We start from the raw sequence: 24225 nt of genomic DNA, 5'->3' as shown, positions 1-24225 counted from the left end.
GTTGGATGGGTACCAGAGAGGGAAGGAACCTTTGTAAAAGTTCGTTTTTCCTTATTTTTGCAAGGCCTTGATTCTTTCATCGGGAATATTGGGAATATTCGATGAAACGAAAAGAAATATAAAAGTTGATAAATTTGTAAAGAAAAAAAAAATCAGACTTTAAAATAGTGGATGTGCTCATCATAACCGGTGTGCACAAAATCGGTATTTAAGTTGTTATTGGGTTAGTATTTATAACTGTTAAAATACATTGAATAAAAAAAGTTTAATCTTATTGAAAGACAAATGATATATTAAAGTCACTATTATGATATTGTTTTTACTAGATTTGCATATATTTTTTTTTTTTCAAAACTAACATATTTTATTGAATTTTTTCTATAGTTGACCATTTTACTGGTAACCTTCCGGTTATTCATTTTGCCACGAACCGATATATATATATATATATATATATATATATATATATATATATATATATATATATATATATATATATATATATATATATATATATATATATATATATATATATATATATATATATCATCCCTAATAAATAAAGAACTTTTTGCCACATGTATTCTTCTCTTTCATTTGGACACATGACATTTTTAGAATTTTTTCGTTTTCTATTTTCCATTTGTTATTTTATTTATTTTTCATTTTATTAAATTAAAATTTCACATTTAATATGTATAGTAATATATATGTAAAATATTTATTAGAAAATGTTTATATATGTAATATATTCGATACATTAAAGCCTCATTAATTTTAATAATTCAAAATTTTTCTCATTTTTCTTATAAATTCAAACTTTTAAATTGTTAAAATTTCATGTTTTTGTTAAATAAACTCATGTAATACATGAGTCTCACAGCTAGTATATATATATATATATATATATATATATATATATATATATATATATATATATATATATATATATGTTTCAATTGTAACAAAAAAACAATAGTATCTAAATAAAGAACTGTAATGAAATATGTTTATTGATAATTAGTCATATATTCATGTCATCTACTCTGATAAATGAAATTTTTTTTGATACATGTCACACTCACATTGATTTGGCCACATGTCATTTTGTGATTATTTTCAATTAAATTTTTCCCAAATGGTATTTTGTGGTTTTTTCTATTTTATTAAATTTTAATAATTGCAATAAATATAATAGTAAATGCATATCAATTTGAATAATTGATTTTCCTTCTAATTTCAACATTTCTAAAATAAAACTTCATTAGATTCATTTGTTTATTTATCTAAATTAGCATTTGTTTAAATTTAAAAGATAAAAAATCACTTTAATTTTAATAATTTAGTATTTTTCTAATTTTTTATATATTCAAACTTTTTCAAATGTTTAGAATTTTCATTTTTTTTTTAAATAAACTCATTTATACATAGATCTTACACTTAATAAATATAATAAAAACAGAAATATATAAAAGAAAGATGAAACGGAAGTGGTTGGACTTGTGGATGTTGTACTCATGTCATGGTTTATTTAGTTTTTGTCGACATGGTTTATTTAGTTTTTATCAACAAGTATATGTATAATCATAAATAAAAATAAAATCTATCAAATAGCATAATTCTTTTACCATATATGAAGTTTTATTTTAATATATTTTTCTTATTTTTGTACCTTTAGTTTATTTTATATTTAAGATTTAAGATAAATACTTTTGTTTGTTTTATAAGCACAATTATTTTTAGAATAAATTATATATGAATGATACTTTATCTACAGATTTGATCCTAATTTTTTTATAACTCGAACAGCATTATACTATGTTTTTGCCTTTATTAATATTTTTTTTAATTAATTAACTAATTATTAACTTTAACTATTTATATTATTAAATAATATTAAGGTCCCATCCTACTGGATACTCTATTTCCCTTCAGAAATTACCGGTGAATAAATTACCACCATGCTACCACCGAAAAAAGCAAATTACCAATTTACCATCATTGGAAAACACCAATAGATGTTCAAATCGAGAAGAAAAAAACATTATCCATAAACCCATTAGTTAATTAATTATTAATTATTGAAAAAATGACAAAAATAGCCATTTACACTAATTGCATTACAAAAATAGTCAAAAAAAATCGAAATTACAAAAATAGCCACCCATTTCGCAGATGAGAAGGTCCCATCTGCGAAATGACCTTCTCATCTGCGAAAGTACAAGCACCTAAAGCACAACTGTGCTTTAGGTGCTTGTACTTTCGCAAATGAGAAGGTCATTTCGCAGATGGGACCTTCTCATCTGCGAAATGGGTGTGCTTGTACTTTCGCAGATGAGAAGGTCCATCTGCGAAATGGCTCTCATCTGCGAAATGCCCTCGATTTTGAGTATAAAAACGTTTTTTTTTTCTCCATTTTCACCCTTCTCTACACAAAAACTCTCTCTAACTTTGGGCTTCTCTCGGAATTTTGGCTAGTTTTTGAAAAAAATGGAGGATTATGTCAACATTCCCGCAAATATGGTTAGATTTTAACTCTTTTAATGTCAACAATCTCTTTATTTTATCATTTGTTGTATTATTTAGTGTTAAAAAAGGGTAATTTTGTTGTGTTTGATAGTTTTAATATTTTTTTAGTATACTTGAAGTTTAAATGCAAGTAGAGACAAGTAGAGACTGCGTAGATAATGTTTACAATTTGTTATTTTTGTTGTTGTATAACCTGAAATCTTGTATATTCTTATCGTATAATTGTTTATATAAAGTGCAAAATAGTCGTTTGTATATATATTTGTCGTATAAGTATAACATTTGTATAAGTTGAAAATTTGTCGTATATATATTGTTAGAAATTGTTTGTGTTTGTCGTATAAGTATAACATTTGTATAAGTTGAAAATTTGTCGTATATATATATATATATATTGTTAGAAATTGTTTGTATTTGTCGTGTGAGTTGAAAATTTGTATAAAGTTGTCGTATAACTTGCAAAATTGTTAATTTGGTTGTCGTTTTATTTTTAAATTTTTTTTGTTTATATGGTTATAAAATGTTAGTTTTAATTAGAAAGATAAAAATTGTTTATATATTTGTCGTTTAAGTTGAAAATTTGTTTAAGTTGAAAATTTGTCGTTGATATATTTGTCGTTTAAGTTGAAAATTTGTTTAATAAAATGTTTATATAATTATGTATGATATTGTTTTCTATCGTAAATATATTTGTTGTATAACTTGGAAAATTGTTTATATATGTGTATGTTATTGTTTTTTATTGGAAATATATATATTAGTAATTAAGAAATTGTATTTGCAGTTCGTAATCATATATTTAAAAAAAAAATATATTTTTTAGTTATCTAATTTGTTTTTGTGTTTTTTTTGCAGCATGATTTTAGTTTAATGAATACGAAAGCCTTTGCGAACTTAAAAGGCTCTGGCGGTAACATATGGAAAGTATTTGAAGTTTTAGATGATGTCCGACGTGCTATTTTCAGAGATACCATCTTTGGTTATTTTATTGATGTCCCTCGTTTACAAGGGGACGCATTATTGTTTCATAAAATGTTCCTTCATCAGATCCGGCCGGACCCTGTTTTATCTCCAGATGGAATAAAACGTTTATATTTTCGAGTAGGCAATACGAAAATGGTTTATGGACCGGAAGAGTTTTGTTTGATTACCGACTTCAATTTTGGGGAGTATCCAAAAAACATTGGGAGAAAAGGGTCGGAAAAATTAATAAGCAGTAAAAAAAGATGTTTATTGTGTGAACGGCTATTTCCGGACCATACTAATAGTTCGGTGAAAATCGGCGACCGGAAACGTTTAATTTTAAATCGAACATTCCTAGCACTTGACGACGTTGATGCAGTTAGAGTATGTTTGATATACGTTTTGTGTGAAGGTTTTTTGAGTAAAGAAGTTAATGATCGGGTGCCACAAGATTGGTTTTTTTTTTTGCTGAGAATTTGGATCTCTGGAACAGGTATATTTTGTTTACGTTAAAAGTTCTATTTTATTAAAGTTATAATTTATATAATAATCAATTTTGTTTTTTTGTTTTGTTAGCTTCGCTTGGGGTAGCTATCTCTGGGATTTTACTTATGTTGACCTTGAGGATACATGGAACAAAATACATAATTATTTATCACTTTCTGAGCGTGGTCAAACTTTAAAGTACTCCGTCTCAGGATTTACGGCTCCAATAAGGGTATAAAAATTTTCTTATATTTAAATTGTTTTATTGTTATGTTTTTTATTTTAATTTTAACTTTTATTACTGTAATTGTAAAAAATTGTAGATATGGATATATGAGATGATTCCGGCTGTTCGTGCATGTGGATTTGCATCGAGAAAAAATAAAGACTTGCCTCGGATGAAACGATGGAGTGGAACAAAAAAAATTGAAATGGGTTGACGTGAACATGATTTGGTCAAAGATGCAGGTTTAAAAATATTTCGTTTATTATTAATAAACTTGATTATTATACTTTTATATGCATTTTTAATATGTTTAATTTTTTAGGAGGGGCTACCACCAAGACAAAACATGTTACCGGGTGATGGTGAGATGACGTCTTCTTATTATATGTCATTTCAAGAGTATGTATATGGTGAAGAGAAAGCAGTTCCATCCCCAGTACGGGACCATTTTAGGAGACAAGACGAATCTTCGTCTAGTATGTCGTCCAGTAGTCGCTCTCATGGTAGAGGTCGGGGCAGTGGGAAACACAAGCTAGACGAGGTGTTGAAACGGCTACATGCACTGGAGCAGCATGTGTTTATGAACCGACAACCTACAGAGGTTTTTGTTGAAGAAGTGAATAATGAACAATTTTGGAACGACATTATTTTTGATGATCCGACAGTGTCACAAAGAAATTATGATGAACAGGTTAGTTACACGCTACATTATTTATTAAATTTTATTAACATATATGAATACATGTGTTCATATTTTATATTTGAAAATATAGGTTGTGCAAGATGAAGTAATGAATAAAAAAATACAACTGAAAATGTTTTTGGTGATATTCAAGACGACAAGGTTGTTATAGATGTTACCTTTACAATTTTAATAATTACTTTTTAATAAAGTGTTTTTCGTTATTAATTATATTTTTAATGTAGGTGTTGGAGGAGAAGAATGAGTATGCGGGGAACAAATTTGATGATGATGTGTTTGATGTAAATAATTATAGTGAAGTTAAAGAGGTTCTTATAGTTACATTAATATAAATATTTTGTTTATTTAGATATTATTGCTTATTAAATTATGTGTATTTCGTTATTAAGTATAAAGTATTATTTTTAATGTAGGAGTGGGAGGAGAGGAATGACAATGCGGGGAACAAATTTGATGATGATGTGCCGGACGAAGACGAACTAATAATAACGGGAATTGCATATTATTTTGATGATGATGACGACAAAGAAGTTACACCCGATAAACCGAGGAGTCGAAAACCATCACAATATTTGTTCCCTCCTTACACCGAGGTATTCGTTTTATTTATAAACTGATGATTTTATGTTTATAGATTTAAACATTTGAATATTGTTTTTAGTTGCACACGACACCGAAGCAAAAAAGAAGAACAAAAAAGAAGGTTGATATCAAATCAACAAACCCCGTTCCTCCTCCAGTTTTTGGTGTTGCTCATGACTTCTCCATGTTGCGCCTGCAACCTTACGTAGCAGGCGGTGAGGATGTCATCCAAAATTATGTATTGCATTCATATGATGTCCAACATCGTTTGTTTAATTTCGTGTTAGATAGAGATTTTTGGAGCTCATTGTTTGGGCATACACACGACGGATGGTTGGAGTCAGCGGTAAATTAATTGTTAATTAATTATTTTAAAAGTTAATTGTTTTTTAGTCAATAACAAAACTATCATGTGTGCAGCATATAACCATTTGGTACCGACTATTGATGGAGAGACGGTTTGAGAGCGACCAACATACAATAATGCCTCCAAATTTTTTTGTTTCTCATGCTTTGGAAGAAGGACAGGACTGGAGGGCGTTTATGGCTGGTATTGCTACGTACCCCAACTTCATGGTTGCTTGGTGGAATGTTGATACGGTAAACTTAATAGTTTATATTGAAAATAATATCGTTTTTTTGTTATGTTTTTGTATTGTGATGTAAATAAACATAATTTTATTTTCTAATCCTTATACAGGTCTTATTGCCGATTCATTCATCCCCTAATCATTGGCTATTTGGGGAACTACGATTAGCGTCAATGGAAGTGCATATTTATGACAGTCTTGGTAGAGGGGCTTATGAAAAATTCAAATATGAAGGAATCTTTTCCAAATTTGTACGTCGGGTGGCAAATTATTTGGACAAGATTAAGTATTGGGCCCGGAGGAACATCCCAAGGATTCCATTGAATATGCAATTCATTTATGAAGAAAATGTTCCCCAACAAAGTAGTCATTTGGGAGATTGCGGTGTTTTTCTTTGTATGTTTATGGAGCAATTGGTTTCAGGTCAACCAATATGTGTTCTTATTGACCCAAAGAACGCAGCTTTAGAGTTCCGTCTACGGATGACAAAAATTATTTGGGGGTCTAGTCTTGGTCCTATGTAATTGGATTATATAAATGTATATATAAATTAATGTTGGATTTCATTATTAGTTTATTTTTACAATTTACTCAACGGATGACAAAAAATATAACGTTACGACAATTACAACAAATTAATGACCTACTAATTACTTATCAATACATACAACATAAGAACGACTACAACATTTGTTTTAACGTTACAAATACAACAATTTATTGACCTAACAACTTCAAAACCATAAAAACAATATTGAAAAGCTTACAACTTGTAAACAAGAACTGCCAAGAACAACACCCAACTACAAACCAACGCTATCTTTAACTTCTTATTTTCTGATTGAAAGAGCTTATTAGAGTTAGCTACTTTAGCTATTACCATAGAAGATTGGTCCTTCTCTTCATCAACCCAACTGATAAACCCGCATTTTGGTCCCTGTTAAATTTAATATTCACAGTAAGAAAATAAATTTTTGTGATGTAAACACGAGGGTTTAAATTTGAATGTCGTTAACAACATGATACCAAATATGGGCAAGCGTAAAACAATCTTCCTGGGTTTTTAGCTGTACCCGAAATCCTAACGATACGTTCTCCTCCGCAATTGCAGTATGCCATTAGCCTTCTTTTTCTTTTAAATCGGAGTTACTTTCTCAGTTAAATTTTTCATAATGAGTGACACCCATTTATAGAATAAATCATATTACAGACAATTCTTTTTGACTATGAAATGAACTGGTTTGACTATGAATTCAAAAAGTTGAACTATGAAATGCAGACAAGTACATTCTGTAGTATTGTCATGTCGGTCAGTGAAATTTGACTATGAAATGAACTGGTTTGACTATGAATTCAAAAAGTTGAACTATGAAATGCAGACAAGTACATTCTGTAGTATTGTCATGTCGGTCAGTGAAATTTGACTATGAAATGAACTGGTTTGACTATGAATTCAAAAAGTTGAATTATGAAATGCAGACAAGTACATTCTGTAGTATTGTCATGTCGGTCAGTGAAATTTGACTATGAAATGAACTGGTTTGACTATGAATTCAAAAAGTTGAACTATGAAATGCAGACAAGTACATTCTGTAGTATTGTCATGTCGGTCAGTGAAATTTGACTATGAAATGAACTGGTTTGACTATGAATTCAAAAAGTTGAACTATGAATTTAAAAGGTTAAACTATGAATTTTGATCAGTAGAGATACAATATTTTCTATTTATAATTGCATTTGTGTGATGATTGTAGAGCACTATCATCGGTATTGAAAATGAGTAATTACAGCGAAAGAACCTTTTCTCAACTACCAATTTTCTTGCATAACCTTCAAAGAACAAATCCTAATACCTTCACAGCCATTAAGAAAACCGATACCAACCGCTTTCAATTCTGTTTTGTGGCTTTAGGTTGCGTGGTATAACATACTTCTTTTATTGAGTTATATAATATTTCATGGTAATGTATCTCGATTAGTTTTTACTTATCACTAATATGTGTTCGTTTTTATGTAGATTCGTACCTTCCTTAGGTGCATGATACCGCTGATATATGTGGGTTATTTACCCCTTCTTGGGAGCTTTCTGACAACAATGTACTTCGCAGTGGCTTTAGATGGAAATCATGAACCACTACTCTTAGCAATTGGTTTGGGAACCTTACAGTGTGAAGAATCATGGAGATGGTTCATGATGAGGTTAAGAGATTGTTTAGGTGAGGACATAGAGGTTGGTTTCATAAGCAACCTGTGTGATAACATAGACTTTGGTGTTCAGAGTGCCTACCCGGATTCCTATCATGGATATTGTCCTAAAGATATAGCTCGAAAGATACATGAGTCTGTCGGACATAACAATACGGAAGTCAAATCGTTGTTTTGGAAGTCATGCAATGCATATAGCGTTGATGATTTTTACTTGTGTTTGGAAAGGTTGCAAAGTACATGTAGGAAACCACCTTTCTGCACATTGCTTATGAGTCCAATTTACTGGCTTGACGATATACCGATTTCAAAATGGACAAGAGCATTTTTCCCAAAAATACGTTACAATGTTAAATCGATTGACGTCCCTGAAATTTTGCAAATTATATCCTCACGTGAGTTTCCTATAACAACGATAATTGAGTTAACCACCACGTCGATACAATCAAAATATGTTGAACGGGCCAAACTGGCTGGTAAGGGAGATTGTTATATTTAGTTTTTTTATTGTGCTACTATTTTTATTAAAATATCAAATTTTACAGGGAGGTTGTCTGGTGGGTTGACCCCTTACGTTGAGAGTAAGGTTCAAAAAAGTCTCAACAAGTCTTATAATTGTAATGCAAGACGTTTGTATGGGGATACATTTGAAGTCGATGACACTTATGATGGGTTTTGGTCATAAGACATCCTATGTGCTCATACAAACCCTAATGCTTGGATCTAGGTTTCTCTATTGTACATGCTTTGAATCCAAGACTATAAACCCTAATTCTAGCATATGGAAATCAGAATTCACATGTAATTAGGTTTAAGAACATACCTTGATTGTTATATAGCAATAACAATCCAATTCCTCCTTGAATTGACCTTGGAAGGCTGAGAGTCACAAGTGTCACTCCTCTAATGGCTTACAAACACCATAAGCAAGTGGAGAAGGTATAAAGAGAGAGGAGTGAGGTTAGAATTCGTCCTTAGGACCTCTTGGGAAGGGTTGGACGAATTCCTATGCCTTAGGGGGTTTATATAGGTGTAAAGATTAGGGTTTTAGTCCTTATCCTTATCTAGTTGCTTATCCACCAAGCAACCATAAGATAAGTCCTAGAAATCCTTATCCTAGTCAAATTCTAAGGGATTTACACCTCAAATTCGTTCACCATATATATAAGATAATCCTTACCTTATTTTGTAACTATCACATAATTACAATTCAGCCCCTCTAGTTTAATTAATTACACTTGATCACAAAATTAATTCTTAATTAATTATTGACCAATATTAATTAAACAAATATGATTTCTCCTTTAATATATTATTCTTATAACATATTAATAAATCATAATAACCTCTCTCTCTCTATTTATTTCTCCAATCAAGTTGCTTTGGTGAAGGCAACCCAAAAGGACCATGCACCATCGGGTCAAGTACATACCAAAATAGTTATGGACTTAGACACTAATCCAACAACTTATGCCACCAGCAACGTACAAGTTGAACGAAGGGTATGTAGTTGTGGTAAATGGCAAAAAAGCGGTATACCATGTGGCCACGCTATAACATATCTAAGAACTCGTACATCTGAGTCCATTCAGAGAATGGTTGATTACAAGTTCACTAATTATGTGTATCGACTTGCATATGGATATGAGTTGGTGAATACTATACCATCACATGTGCATTGGGAAATACCAAATGAAACGGTGGTCCTGTTACCTCCTTCAATGCAGTAGTTATTCATGTAGCACCTTTATGTTTTATGTAGTATTATGTATTAGTTTTTTATGTACCCCGTTTTTATTTTAGTGTTGTGTTATGTATTAGTTATCCATGTACCCAGTTTATATTTTATGTCGTATTATGTATTAGTTATTTATGTACCCCATTTATATTTTATTGCGTTCTATATATTGGCTATTGACGAAACAACATATATTAAAAGAAATGGACGTTTATTAAATAGTAACGACTAGACACATACAACAACAAGTAACTTAAATAACGAAAAACAATTAACTTAACCAACATGCATATTAAAAATAAGGGACATTCTTTAAAAGATTCCATGCATCTAAGTGGGTAAACTCGCTACCATCATATTCAAAACGGTATAGTTCCAAAGCCACCTGCCGTAGAATGTCTTCATCCGTATTTGCATGTTCGTTATCCAACTCGTTATAAATACGTTGAAATTGTTTCACCTTCATTTTCATATCCAGAAACTTCGCTTTGACATCTCTTCTTCTTCGATATTGAGTGCGGTTCATTAAATGGTGAAACAAATTACAGACACGAGACCAAAATGATCCAGCACGAACTTGTGGGGGACCCGGTGGAAAATCCACCTCTACAGTTGTAATCCAAGCTTGAATCAAAGCGACCTCCTCTGCGTTCCTCCATATATGTGGTGAGTCCATAATTGCAAGGAGGGAAGTAATACAATACAATTACAACGGATATTGAAATCTATTTATAACGACTCCTTACTTTCCTGGTGCAATGACTTGTCAACTCAAGCAGCAATGTATTGTGTTGTCATTCAACCGGGGATGAATTGTCAACTCGAACAGTGATCTGTTGTGTTATAAGTATAGTACACTGCAATCGTCAGTTAATTTTGACTATGAATTGCAGACATATTAGAAGATTGGACTGCGATTTTGTGTAGAAACTACTATAAATTGACCTTAAGTTACATGCAATACTTTATTAAATTAACCAATAAAGTTGTTCAAATATTGTTTTTTAGATTCTACTCTCTTTGTTTCAATCAAAATGAGTTCTATATCATGGAGCAATGAAGAGTTCTTGGTTCTTACACATGCTTATATTCATGTGTACGAGACAAGCAAGTTGAACGATCCAATGTTTTGGAGCCGTTTAACCAATATTTTCAATGCTGAAAACCGAATGGCTACAAGAAACGATCATGACGAACTAGACATCTTAGCAAGATGGTATGAAATGAAAACCGAAGTTCTATTATTCAACGATCTTTATATCAAAATTGACGACACCCGTTTAAATGCTACTGAGGATGTCATCTTGGAAGCTGCTAAGGAGGAATACAAGTTATTAAGTAACGGGTTGGAATTCCAGTTTGAAGCCCCTTGGAATATTTTGAAATATATCCCGTTTGTTTAAAATCTATTTTAGTTTATTATTTGAGTACTAGGTTATTTTCATGTACTAGGTTATTTTCATGTATTTCTTATGTATTTCGTATGTATTTCGTTTGTTTAAAATCTATTTTAGTTTATTATGTGAGTACTAGGTTATTTTCATGTATTTCGTATGTATTTCATATGTATTTCATTTGTTTAAAATATATTTTAGTTTATTATGTGAGCAACTCGTATGATTAACTTGAGTTAATAAATGGTCATTGCATTAGTTATCACAATATATTAGAATACATTAGTAACAAGGATTCCATGAACCATTAAAAACATCACAACAATTACATGAAAAACAACGACATAATACGAACAAAGCATTAACGTAAAACACAAGTCCATGGGTTATTCTTAACACAAATTAGAGCGGTCTACTTGAAATACTGTTTATCTCTAACAACCTTCCAAACTTCCTCATATTCGAAGTCTCTGTCGTCATGCTCACAGATGTAAAACTCTGTAACAACTTCCAAGAACTCTTCTTCGTCACGATAACGAACATTGTTACGTTTCGCATAACTACATGCTCGATTGAACCATGTCACTTCTTCCTTTACATCCGTCCAGTTAGTAACAACATATGATTTTTCTCTTTTTTGTCCTTCTCCCATCTCATGGTTAAACAAAGATGTGATGCGACTCCATTCATCACCAATTAGGCAATGCGGGGGAGCAAGTAACGATTCACCATCCTTAACACTTAGCTAGCATCATGTTAGAACTAACACCTCGTTTGTCGTCCATGGCCTTTCAGAATTGGAACCAGGTACTTCATTCGAAGAACTTGCTGCATTCGACGACATTTCTAATAATGGGAATTCGTTTCGTTTAGGTGATTTGGGTGTTTGGTTTATAGATCTTAAACATCTATTTATATAAATAAATAGACTATGAATTAATACTTTGACTATGAAATGGTTATATTTGGACTACGATTTTCAGCTTTATGCAGTGTTTTGTCATGTCAAACTGTCATTTATCTCTTGTCACTTAAGGGTCCCACTGGGATGTGCAGGTTACTACAGTGACTTGTCATTACTGTCTAGTCATTTCAAAGTTGGACTTCTCATTACTGTCTAGTATGTATAAATACCACTTATTGCTCCAGTTTAATACAATATCGACTTTATTATGAGTTCCTCACACAAATTCGAAATTTGCTCATGCAACGAAGTAGATTGTTACTACTGTGATTCGGTAGACCCTTTTTTTACACCCTCTTTAGCTGGGCCATATATGTCACATGAAAATTTTGAAGAATTAAAGAAGGCTGAAGCACAACAAGAAGAGGACAAAGAGTCATCCCGACTTCTCACTCAACTTGCTAATGATATAGATTCGGAATGCAAACAAGCTCAAGAATAGATTGACCTCAATAAAAACAAAATCAAAGAGCATAAAGATTGGATAAAAAAGAGTAAGAAGGCAATCAAAACGACTGAAAAACGGCTTGCTGAGAAGGATGAGCAGTTGATACACATTATGGTAAAAAAGGATCGTTTCGAAGACAAAATGAGAATTAGGGATGACTATATAACAATGGAGAAAGAGAAGTACTCGTTGCAGTTCCCTGAGTTTAAAAATTAGTTACAAAGTTGTTGTAATATTATCATGAAACAGATTAGGTTGCCAAAGGATCGTTTGTTGTTTTTTTAAATAACATGTTGTAACTGTTAAAATAAATCTGCAAACTATATTTTATAATATAAAGGCTTCATTCATTGTTATAATCAACAAACTTAACTAAAATATGAAAGCATAGCAATGTCTTGTAAGAGTTAATAAAAATATTACAATACATAATAAGCTAACAACTCGTCATTACTCTTAATTTCAAGGTTGTTTTATATCAAAATCAGCATTATAGGTTTGTGAGCAACTCGCTGAACCACCAATATTATATGCCATTTCTGCAGTAGAAATTATGTGACCTGCTCTGCTACCGGACGCCCTTCCAGTACAATTATTTCTCGTGTGTCCTAGTTGACCACATGTAGAACACTCTTTTATAATTGGACCCTCGCCTTGGGATGGAATGCGGTCTGTGTTTCTTGGCCTGCCTGGCTGACGTTTATCCATTATAGGTGGCTTAACAATCATCAAATAATCGGGGATCTCCCATTCGGATGGCTTCGACAGAGGGTTTATTGATTCCTCATATGTTTTCCTCAGTGTTTCGGTAAGGTAAGCATTTAATGCAAACCTCGAGTAGTCTTGGTAATTGTTCACTGTTAAACATCTTATGACATGACCACAAGGTATCCCATCAAGTTGCCAATGCCTACATGTACATGTCATATGTTGAAAATCAACAATCACATTTTGTGCCCCCTTTTTGACCTCGCATTTTGTATTTGAGATCATGCGAACATCCCATTTGGTAAAAGTTTTCTTGTTTTCTTTTACAACTTCATCCGCCCAAGGGGTAAGTGTTGTTGTTGCTTCCGCTAAAAAAACAGCCAAAATGAAGAAGTTAAGATCAATAACATCAAAACTAATAAAACATTAATATTACAAATTTACTTAATACCTGCAAAGTTACGTCTTTGAAACCACCATTGTTGCATTGTAGCACGGAAAAAATCAATCAACATAAGTATTGGCACCTTACGTGCGTGTCTAGATAATGCATTTATAGACTCCGCACTGTTGGACGACATAAGATTGTATCGGTTCCCTTTAAAATGTGCCCTTGACCAGGTTTCTGGATTTATACTTTTTAAGTACTCCCATACTAGTTCTTTTGTCTTTTTCATAACATCCATGACAGCATCAAAAGCATCAACTGTGTACGCCCTACACGCCTCCCAAAAAATTCCTTTAACCGTCTTACTCTTGCCGAATCTAGATACTATGTTGAAATACAAATGGACACCACATATTCCATGATGAGCGTGAGGAAAAATGTTGGCAACGGATGTTGCTATAGATGGAGACCTATCAGATATAATTGTAAGCTCCTGCATATTTCCTATGCAATCATGTAGTTTTTGAAAAAACCATGTCCAAGAATCGGTACACTCATTTTTGCATATACCATATGCAACCGGTAATATTTGGTTTTGTCCGTCCTTAGTAACTGCAAGTAGCATGGTACCTTTGAACTCGCCCTTTAGGTGAGCTCCATCTACTACTAGGGTCGACTTACAAAAATTGACAAAAGCTCGTACCTACAATACATTGTATATCTATTCAAATACACCAAAATAAATATTAAAAAATTAAATTAGGATATGATAATACTAACCGAGCAACCGAGTGCGACGTACAAAAACTCAAAGCGATCATCAGCATCTGTTTTAATATGTGTGACAGTACCCGGATTATGTTTGGCCAAGTTGTGACAATACGCCGGAAGTTTGGTAAAAGAATCCTCTTTCGTACCCCTTAACGACAACAATACATATTGCTTCGCACGTCATGCCTGATGGTATGAGATATTGATATTCAATTGAGCATTCATATCATTAACAATTTCTTTTCCCTGATAAACTCTACTATAGTCTTCAGCCAAAACATCAGCAACATATTCACCCAAAACATATTTGTTTGCTTGTCGATGATTAGGTTGCAACAATTTTGAAGAGCATGTGTGTACATCAACAAATTTATTCACTTGGAAAAGTCCATCAGAATTTTTAATTGCTTTTGCTCTTAGTAACCAAGAACAATTTTTCGAAACACACACAGCTTCATACCTTGATTTGGTGGATCTACTTGTCCTCGTCTGGAAACCTTCTCGAAGACATTTTTTACCAATACACCGCTTTAAAAGTTCTTTGTTCTTAAATATACTCTCACATTGAATCTTTTGAAGATTCATGTCTACCATCTGTGTTGGGATATCTTCATTAATATCAAATGGTCATGCTGGTACAGGGGGCAAACCGTGAAAAAGGTTATCGGGAAACTTAGCTTTAACTTCATCACCCAACTCATCTCTATCGGAATTGCTTTGTAGCTCGGTTATATCTAAACATACATCACCAACATCAACATAATGCCCGTAAACATGATTTTTTTTCATTTTTTTGACTTGAATTTTTTTTCTTTTTAGTTTTATCTATCACACGCCTATTCATAAGTTTAACTTCTTGTTCGGCAACATCATCACAACGACCACCCACATGATTAAGATATGTACCAACATCATCATCACCAACAGACTTGTAATTCTCGGGATCCACATAGTAAATAAGTGAATAACTAACATCAACATTTTCAGCAACACTGTGAAACTGAGGTACACTAGGAGTATTGAAAGTACCTCGGATCGTTGCTCCCTTTATAACTGCATAAATTACCAACAAGCTAGTTTCCAATTTCACCACCCCCATTAACCTCCTCAACTTCATCAACCACCACAAACACTTTCACAGCCCTTCCTCCACTACATTTGATTACGTTTATCAACATTCTAACATCCATGTCTTCAACTATAGCTATATAATAATTTAATTCTGGATGGTGGAAACGAAGACTAATTCTATATTTGTCTAACAAACCAATTTTGCTTCTTACCAAAGATACAAAATCACTATAACTAATATACTCAGAAAATATCAAAGCAAGTTCGGAAATACCTCCCTGTGGACATATGTATTCCAGATTAGTTCCATTAACTTGCCATCTCCCACCGGTTACAAGACAAACCAAATATTCAATCATTTTTTGAGCAAATTGTAGAGAGAGTTCCTAAACAAATAACAACCAAAATGATATTTTTTCTACAAAACTTTTTATATTGCAACATGATTTCGTAGTCAAACCAATTCATTTCATAGTCAAACTTAAAAAAAAATAATAATAATAATACAAAAAAAAAACACCATTTCGCAGATAGAGTGAGAGGATTTCGCAGATGGACCTATTCCATCTGCGAAATTACCCCTATATATACAGAAAAAATATTAAAAAAAAAATAACTTCTCATCTGCGAAAATACAAGCACCTAAAGCCATTTCGCAGATGGGACCTTTTCATCTGCGAAATTAGTGGCTATTTTTGTAATTTCGATTTTTTTTTGGCTGTTTTTGTAATGCAATTAGTGTAAATGACTATTTTTGTCATTTTCTCTTAATTATTTATGTACTTTATTGAGAAGGTAAATTTTTAATTAAATTTGTGATGTAAATAACTAAAATACATTTAACCTAAAAATTAGTGGACCATAATTTCATTTCCAAGTTTTTAATCTTTTTACAAACATAGAAAAAAACTAAAATTGACCCAATAAACCAAACAAGAAACAATAAATCAAACCAAACACCCCCCACAGGACCTTGACCATCTCCCATACCCTGTACCTCCAATATCAACCGTAAGATCAACAAGCACAACCATCCAACGGCTTAAATCTTTTCAAATCTTGTTGAGTTTTGCAGCCTTGATCACTGGATTCGCCTTTGAGATGGCTTCTTTCCCAATTGTCTTGAAATCAAAACTGCAGGCGTGGAGCTCCGGATATCGGTGGGTCCCGCAGAAAGTAGTCCCACACTTGCACGTGAACCCCGTTAGCCCCACGCGCCGGTTGCATGACCCGCATCGGTTCCGCTGCTGCGGTTTCGGAATCGGAACAACCTCAACCGCCACCGGAGGCGGAGGCACAGCACCCGATTCTAGATCTGTAGTGACGGAAAGAGATACTGATGTGCCAGAGGAAGAAGATGTTTCCAGTGGTGGTGGAGGTTGTTGTGGGGCTTGCGGCGGGGTGAGGCTTTTTTCGACGGCGAGTTTGGCATTCGACATATGTTGTTCTTTCAGGCGATGATCTTTGTAGCACTTAGAACAGAGGTTGAGCGTCGTAGGGCTACCAAAAAAGCCGCAGTTATTCGCGCAGAGGACGTGATTGCTTGCTTCGTGCCATTCCTGTTCCTCAGCCATTTTCGTTCTTCTTCAAACTTTCTCGACAGATTCGTCTTCAGCCAAAAGGTGTCGTGAGCGATCGATTGACACCCAAATCAATCGCTCAAATACACGAAATTGCAAAAGCTGTGGGAAACAAAACCAATCAAACAGATCCGCAACGATACAGAAGGATAAAAAAAAAACAAACAAACAAGATTTGGAGACTTACGAGAAGATGCAATCAGAGAAACTTTGAAAACCCAGATGGGTATGAGGGAGGAAGAGGACCACACAGAGGAGGTGGGGAGGAGAAAGGGTGGGGGAAGAAATATAGCAGCAGGGGAAAGGGAGATGAGGGCCAAGTGTTTGTGAAAATGTCTAAAATGAGAGGACAAATGAAAATTGGAATAAACGGTGGTGGTGATGTTTGGGATTACGTGGTTATCATTTAAATTTCATACATTAAAACACTCCCTATTAAATTAAAATTTTATTAAAGAAAATCCAACGTCACTCGTTTTATCAAATATATTATTGTATATATATTTTTATAAATAGTTTTAATTTTTATCACTATATTACGTTTTCTGTTTGGAACAACGTATACGTTTCGTCAAATCAATGTTCTTTTCCCTTAATTGAAAAACATTATTATTATTATTATTATTGTTATTATTATTATTATAATATAAGAATACCAACATTTGTCCTCTGTGTCGGCCGGTGGTCCGTAGACTACAAAATCAAACGGCGGTCTCCTACACGTTAAGCGTCAACTAACGGCGGCCGAAGAAGTCTCTTACTTTTTCTTCTTTAAAGATACTTTTTTATGATTTATTTATATAATTGGTTAGAAACATTTTAATCATTCTAAATATTCCTGTGACATAATTGATTATAACCAATCTTTAAAGTAAAATTTATTATTTAATATAACAAACATCATTCGAGAAACTAACGTGGCCATTATTTCTTAATTATCAAGAATCCAATAATAACCAGATATAAAAACTTTTAAAAGCCATTATTTTTTCTATGAGACGTGTACAATAATTTCCATGTGGTCTATTACTATACAAGGTTACGACACCAGTGGTGCTTCCAAATTATCAACGTCATCCGGTGGTGATTCCAGTTTCAACGAGCATGCAAAACACAAGGAGATCACCTGAAAAAGTTTAACAAATCCCATCAGAAAAAAAGGGAAGTTCATGGTGGTTGTAGGCGGCAGGTGGCGGTGGTGGTGGTGGTTGAGTAGGCTTACCATGCATAAAGAGGCACAAATTATGCTAAAGCCTTTACAGTCAAAAGGGGCATTGGTGGACAAGAACCATGCTGCAAATTAAACACCAAAATTAAAGTTGACATTCAAATTAGAGTAAAAAATTAGTTAAAATGATTTTTTTAATTATTTTAATATGAAATCGATAATACAGAGATCGGAGCTCACTTGTTAATGGAGTCATTGCTAATGGTGACAACAGACTTGCGATCGATTGCACTCCAGCAATAAAAGTCTGGGCTTTTCCCTGAGATCGAATTAAATGTAGTTGGGAGTGGGACCCACAAGATGAAAGATAATAATGTAGTAAAAGCAAAATTAAACTTTTACAAAACCTGATCTCTTGATCTTGATCCTTTTGATATAACCGCATAGGTCTGTGTTAAAAAGATCAATCATCATTTCATATTTAACTAGTCACTTGACATTGACATGACTAAACTAAACTGGACTGGACTAGACACTACTGGAAAAAAAAAAACATCTTTTTGGTCCGATTTTCATTGATGAGATAAGGAGGACGTTTATGTCTTTTCACAAAGATCAGGTCCATGTCCCATCTTGTTCCACCTTTTATAAGTGATCCAAAATGTTGCACCTTTTGTCTCGATCCAGCTCAGACATGTCAAATACAGTACAATGTTTTATCATCTTACAGATGGTTTGACTAGGATAAAGATGACTCCAAATGACGCGCTAAGGTAAGGCACCTGTAAAATAACTTGCTATTAATTACTTTATTTTATTAATAATACTAATTCTATTTTAAAAAAGTCAGCATTTGCTTTTAACTGTCATATAAGTTCATAATTCACAAAATATTAGAAATCTTGATCTCTAAAGAAATCACGTATTTCTTTACTAATTTTGGGTTATGGTCATTACCCAAGGAGCCCATGCGAAGCCATAAAGCAATGCCTGCAAATAACACAAAATTAATAAAGTAATAATTATTAGATATTGGATTTTGCAATTTTTTTGTCAAAATCATGTTAAAAATAAAGCGAACATACATAAGCTATCGATGCTAGTAAACCTGTGCACAATATTACTTTCTCTCCAACCAACGGATTAGCAAGAGGAAGCACCACCAACTAGATAAAAGAAAAGGACAAAATGGTAATTTAATCAAAATTCAGTGATTACAACATAAAACCAATAGAAACTTTCAAGAATTTTAATTTTATAAAAGGGTACAAGAACAAACCTGAGAAACAATCGAACCTACACCAACCATGCTCAAGATTTCTGAAAGTTGATTTTTGTCAAAACCAAATGCTGCTTTCAAATAATACTGCCAAGATTAAAAAATTTTAAAAAATGATTATATATTGAAATTTATTGATTCTTGTTACAAAGAAAAGAAATGTGAATTCACAGATATAGAATATACCAGTAACACAGTGCTGATGCCAGACATTCCCAGTTCATAGAAGAAGGAAACGACGGAAATACCCCTCAATGTTGGACTGAAACCGAAAGTGCTCAAGTGAGTGATTTTTCACCATAATGGAAAGGACAAAAAAGAAGGAAAATAAATGATAAATTTTGAAATCATACGTGTTGAATACAATATTTACAGCGTATTTCATTGTTTTATAACGTTCTTGAACAACTGTGAGTGCTTTACTCAAATAAGACGAATGTTGGTCAACCTTTGGAGTTGACTTAACCGTCTCTACCAAAAAGATTGCCATATAAACCGGACAAAAGATCAAAAGCGCTATCGAAACCTGAATAAAAACAAATCTAATCACAAAAACTTTAACGAGTTTATGATTCAATCGTGTATTCCACTACAATAAAATCAGGGTAGTCGAGTAGTACAAGGTCCTAGTTTTATATAATAAACTTTTGTCCTTTTTTAACTTTTAGCTTTTTTTGTTTCTGTTTTGCTTTTCATACAATATTTACATCGGACTTTTATCATTTCTTCACTTTCAGCTTTACTGCTAGCATCTGTTTTTTCCATACAATGTTACGATCCTACCTGAAAAATGTACTCCTCAGGAAGAAAGCGTGCGAGGAGGTTTCCTACAACATGCGATGTAGAAAATAGACCGGTAATCCAACTAAAAACAGCTACCCTCTTTCTATTATCAACAATATCTGCCTATAAAAATTGACAAATAATATTAATTCTTTTAATTTTCTTGCACATACTTAATAAGTAGTAATATATGAATGAGATGTCTTACCACATAAGCAACGGCAATGCAGAAAATACTTCCTTGACTAATAATGTATGAAATTGTTCGAAGAACATAATAAGCATACACAAATGATCTTGACTCATTGATGGCAAGTAGGGCTGACGGATAATTAAGTAAAATGACAATTGTGAGTGCTAATTAGAGTTCAAGGCTATATAAATGAGAAATGATTAAAGAAGACTTACTAAAGGGAACTATAGTTGTAGATACTGTAATGAGGAGTAATGGTTTGCGTCCATGTTCGTCTGAAAGTTGACCAAGAATTGGAAGCATGACCATCTTGAATATTCCTACAATCTAAAAGTATAAAATTGGAAGAAGAAAAAAAAGTTAAGGGACGTTTAATACTTTGATAGTTGTTGATTGAGTCAAAGTTTGATTGAATCAACCCACCATTTTACCGGATCCCAGTAAGAGGCACATAAACAAACCCTTACCTTTTAGAGAAAATTTGTGAAATGATCAAAAAGGAAGAGTTGTTTGAAGAAAATGACCAAGAATTATGAGTTTTTGAAAAATGACCACGGCTTTCATAGGGAGGGCCTCTGCGAAAGTCGTAAGTCCTTTAGCTATGAGGAACAAGAAAACTCTTTGAAGAAATGACATGACAAAGAAAAAGACAAAAAAAAAATATAAAATTTTAATTCCGCAGAGGGTGCATCGTTCCACAAGATGCTTGCTGCAGATCTGTTCTTCAAACGTACTTATCAGAGGAATTGTTTTTGCTAAAACATGGCCTAATAACAATTCTGGTTTTTGTTTTCTTATAAATCATCGAATAAATAGACTTAGAAACGTAGTTTTATGGTTTGTATTTTGAATCCATGATATGTGCTAAATGTTGATACCTCATTAGATTTAGAAGAAAATAAATACAAGATCGTTATTAAGCAATGTTTTAACGAATAACAATTCCTCTGAGGTGGTACTCTCTGAAGAACAGATCCATAGAGGTCACCTTTGTGGAACGATGCACCCTCTACGAAATTAAGATTTTATAGTTTTTTTTTTTTCGTCACGTCATTTTCTTAGAAAGTTTTCTTGTTCCTCAGAGCTAAAGGACTTCCGCAGAGGCCCTCTCTGCGGAAGTCGTGGTCATTTTTCGAAAAATCCTAATTCTTGGTGATTGCCCTCCTTTTTTGTTATTTCACAAATTTTCTACTTTTTATCCAATCTTGAAGAAAAGGGTAAGTTTAAAAATATCAAGATTATAATTTTTCTGTCATTTGAAAAGGAAAATGAAAGAAAGGAACAAAATTGCAAATAGACAAAAAGAACAAGACCAAGTAGTGTCAGATTCCATGTGTCATTTACCCTTCATGGCCCACTAGATTATTATATAATTTTACTCAAATATAAAGAATGGAAATTACTTTTGAGATCAAACACAGTCACTTTCAGCTTTAGAAGTGATACAAATTCTTTATATCATCTTTATCCTAAACAAGTCATGCTTCTTTTTCTATTCAGAAGTCACCTACTACGCTAAGCATAATCAACATACGTTGACATTAACGCAATTAAAAGTTAAAGCACTCAGAAAAAAGAAGGATAAAATTATGAATATATGAACACTAGTATTATCAGTTAAAGACTAATTATTTGATAAAAACAGCAATAAAAACAGAGAAAAGAAGGCAAAAACCCCAAGTGAGCATATTATAATATGATGAATTGATGATCAAAGGAGAGGGTGTGTACGTACAGTTTGTTGAAGGCCGTTGAGGTAAATAGCTTCAGAGCAGGTGTTTTCGCCGGGACAAAGAGCTTCGGTGGTGACATCAACGAGCACAGAAACAGTCATCTCCTCCGCAACCCAGTGAAAACAGAGTGGAAGCAGCAAGTGTACCAGTGGTCTTAAGTCCCGAGCACTATCCCACCACCTCGTCATTCTTCTTCCGGTGTTTCTTAATTCGAGTTCTTGCTTTGATATTTGTAGCAGGTTAGGTGTTTGTAGAAATGATCGGTAGTATTCGTCTGTTTGCGTATGGAAATGAGTAATGTTGATGGACAGATTTTGGCATGATCGGGGCCTCCTAACCTAACTGATACGATTAATACCATACTTTTTAAAAGTTTTTTTAAAAATAATTTTAAAAAAAGGAATATTCACTAAAAAAATTGACCCCTTCACTTAAATAGTTATAAGAAACTAATCATTTTTTCTTCATAAATCGACTAAACAACCATCAAGTTTGAAACTTTAATAGTTTTGAACTACAAAACGTATTTCGGGCAAGCATTTTTGTACAAAATGTACCGAACTAAGTTCCTTCGTTTTGGAAGTTTTTTTATGTTGACAAGATGTTTCTGTTATCAACGAAAAATATATCACATACTTCAAAAATTTCTTTTTCGGATGGTTTTTATATCATATATGTTTGAAATTTCATAAGCATTGTCTCCATGGTCTACCACATACATTCAATATCTTGAAATACATTTTCCACAAAACTTCAAAAACCTTAAGAAAAAACAAAATGAATTCATTAAGTGATATATTTAGGGGTCTCTATCAATGTTTTAAAAACCAGTTTAAACTGATCGGTCAAACTGGTGACCGAGAACCAAGGAGGTGGCAGTTCAACTATCACTGGTTTTATATTGATTTTTGAACCGGCTGCTTTTTAGAAAAACCTGGTTAAACCGGTTAAATCGAATAAAAAGACATGAAAAAGAATCATTTACATAATAAACTTTGGTGATTTTTTTTCAAATTTATTTAGTTTTCTCTAAATAAAAACATATGATAAATGTTATAAAGTTTTTTGATGTGTTTTGTATTCATCTAAAACTATATTTCGTTTCAGTATTATATTTTATTTTCTTTTCGACATATATGGATTGATATAAAACACTAATACTTATGGCTATGTGTTATTTTAATATATTTAGATTCAACTACGACTTATTTTATATGTATTTTTAATATTTGAACTTGTAAATATCAAATTCATAATTTATATATGTACATATGTGTAGGAAAATAGAGAAAACATGAAAATATATAAACTGATTCACCCGACGATCGAACCGGTTGAACCGGAAACCTGTCACCAAACCGGTTCAACTAAAAAACCGGTTTTTAAAACATTGGTCTCTAGCATAGTTGGGGAACATGACTGAAAATCAATGATGTTATGCAATATATATCCTAAAAGTAAAGAGAGTATATTATATATTTTACTGCAAATATAAATTATTATGATTTTGTTAGTTTGGTGGATACCGACATGCATTAACGATATGGATATCAATTTATATTACCAACCTTTCGTGATAAATGATGTTATTAAGATAATTGATGACAATGTTATAAGACATCTCATGGTTGTTTATTGATTTTCTCAAAGTAGGTTAGTCATCGAGTGTTTAGTGTGTGTGTATGTATGTATGTGTTTTGCTCTTTGTCGTTACCTCGATCAT

General features: G+C 32.6%; 4 protein-coding genes across 4 annotated transcripts; 1 reads left to right on the top strand and 3 right to left on the bottom strand.

The window, feature by feature from the left end:
• Window positions 1-5688: 5688 nt before the first annotated feature.
• LOC128128967 (uncharacterized) lies at window positions 5689-6603 on the top strand. The gene is made up of 3 exons (XM_052767699.1): window positions 5689-5835; window positions 5910-6089; window positions 6190-6603. The coding sequence occupies exons 2-3, from the start codon at window positions 5937-5939 to the stop codon at window positions 6601-6603; spliced, it is 567 nt and encodes a 188-aa protein (XP_052623659.1). The 5' UTR covers window positions 5689-5835; window positions 5910-5936.
• Window positions 6604-13015: 6412 nt separating this feature from the next.
• Window positions 13016-14875, bottom strand: LOC128128418 (uncharacterized). Its single transcript, XM_052767324.1, has 2 exons — window positions 14705-14875; window positions 13016-14627 (listed from the first exon to the last, which is right to left on the bottom strand). The coding sequence occupies exon 2, from the start codon at window positions 14547-14549 to the stop codon at window positions 13977-13979; it is 573 nt and encodes a 190-aa protein (XP_052623284.1). The 5' UTR covers window positions 14550-14627; window positions 14705-14875; the 3' UTR covers window positions 13016-13976.
• Window positions 14876-16604: 1729 nt separating this feature from the next.
• Window positions 16605-17709, bottom strand: LOC111913585 (zinc finger A20 and AN1 domain-containing stress-associated protein 4). Its single transcript, XM_023909338.3, has 2 exons — window positions 17534-17709; window positions 16605-17448 (listed from the first exon to the last, which is right to left on the bottom strand). The coding sequence occupies exon 2, from the start codon at window positions 17338-17340 to the stop codon at window positions 16819-16821; it is 522 nt and encodes a 173-aa protein (XP_023765106.1). The 5' UTR covers window positions 17341-17448; window positions 17534-17709; the 3' UTR covers window positions 16605-16818.
• A 540-nt stretch (window positions 17710-18249) lies between these two features.
• Window positions 18250-22841, bottom strand: LOC111913504 (uncharacterized). Its single transcript, XM_023909242.3, has 14 exons — window positions 22505-22841; window positions 20985-21096; window positions 20785-20897; window positions 20577-20699; window positions 20147-20319; window positions 19980-20055; window positions 19794-19880; window positions 19600-19680; window positions 19472-19504; window positions 19243-19296; window positions 18922-18963; window positions 18755-18833; window positions 18569-18639; window positions 18250-18472 (listed from the first exon to the last, which is right to left on the bottom strand). Exons 1-14 carry the CDS (start codon window positions 22688-22690, stop codon window positions 18386-18388), a joined length of 1317 nt encoding a protein of 438 aa, XP_023765010.1. The 5' UTR covers window positions 22691-22841; the 3' UTR covers window positions 18250-18385.
• Between the last annotated feature and the right edge of the window lie 1384 nt (window positions 22842-24225).

Source organism: Lactuca sativa, chromosome 9, assembly GCF_002870075.4.
Source record: "Lactuca sativa cultivar Salinas chromosome 9, Lsat_Salinas_v11, whole genome shotgun sequence".
Lineage (NCBI taxonomy): Eukaryota > Viridiplantae > Streptophyta > Magnoliopsida > Asterales > Asteraceae > Lactuca > Lactuca sativa.
This window is presented reverse-complemented; position numbering and strand designations above follow the sequence as displayed.

Coding starts and splice junctions, on each gene's coding strand:
- LOC128128967 (XM_052767699.1), top strand. CDS start 5,937: ATGGAGAGACGGTTTGAGAGCGACCAACATACAATAATGCCTCCAAAT. Junction 6,090..6,189: donor CTTGGTGGAATGTTGATACG/GTAAACTTAATA, acceptor ATCCTTATACAG/GTCTTATTGCCGATTCATTC.
- LOC111913585 (XM_023909338.3), bottom strand. CDS start 17,340: ATGGCTGAGGAACAGGAATGGCACGAAGCAAGCAATCACGTCCTCTGC.
- LOC128128418 (XM_052767324.1), bottom strand. CDS start 14,549: ATGCTACTTGCAGTTACTAAGGACGGACAAAACCAAATATTACCGGTT.
- LOC111913504 (XM_023909242.3), bottom strand. CDS start 22,690: ATGACGAGGTGGTGGGATAGTGCTCGGGACTTAAGACCACTGGTACAC. Junction 20,700..20,784: donor GCATTGCCGTTGCTTATGTG/GTAAGACATCTC, acceptor CAATTTTTATAG/GCAGATATTGTTGATAATAG. Junction 18,834..18,921: donor GATCAAGATCAAGAGATCAG/GTTTTGTAAAAG, acceptor ATTCGATCTCAG/GGAAAAGCCCAGACTTTTAT.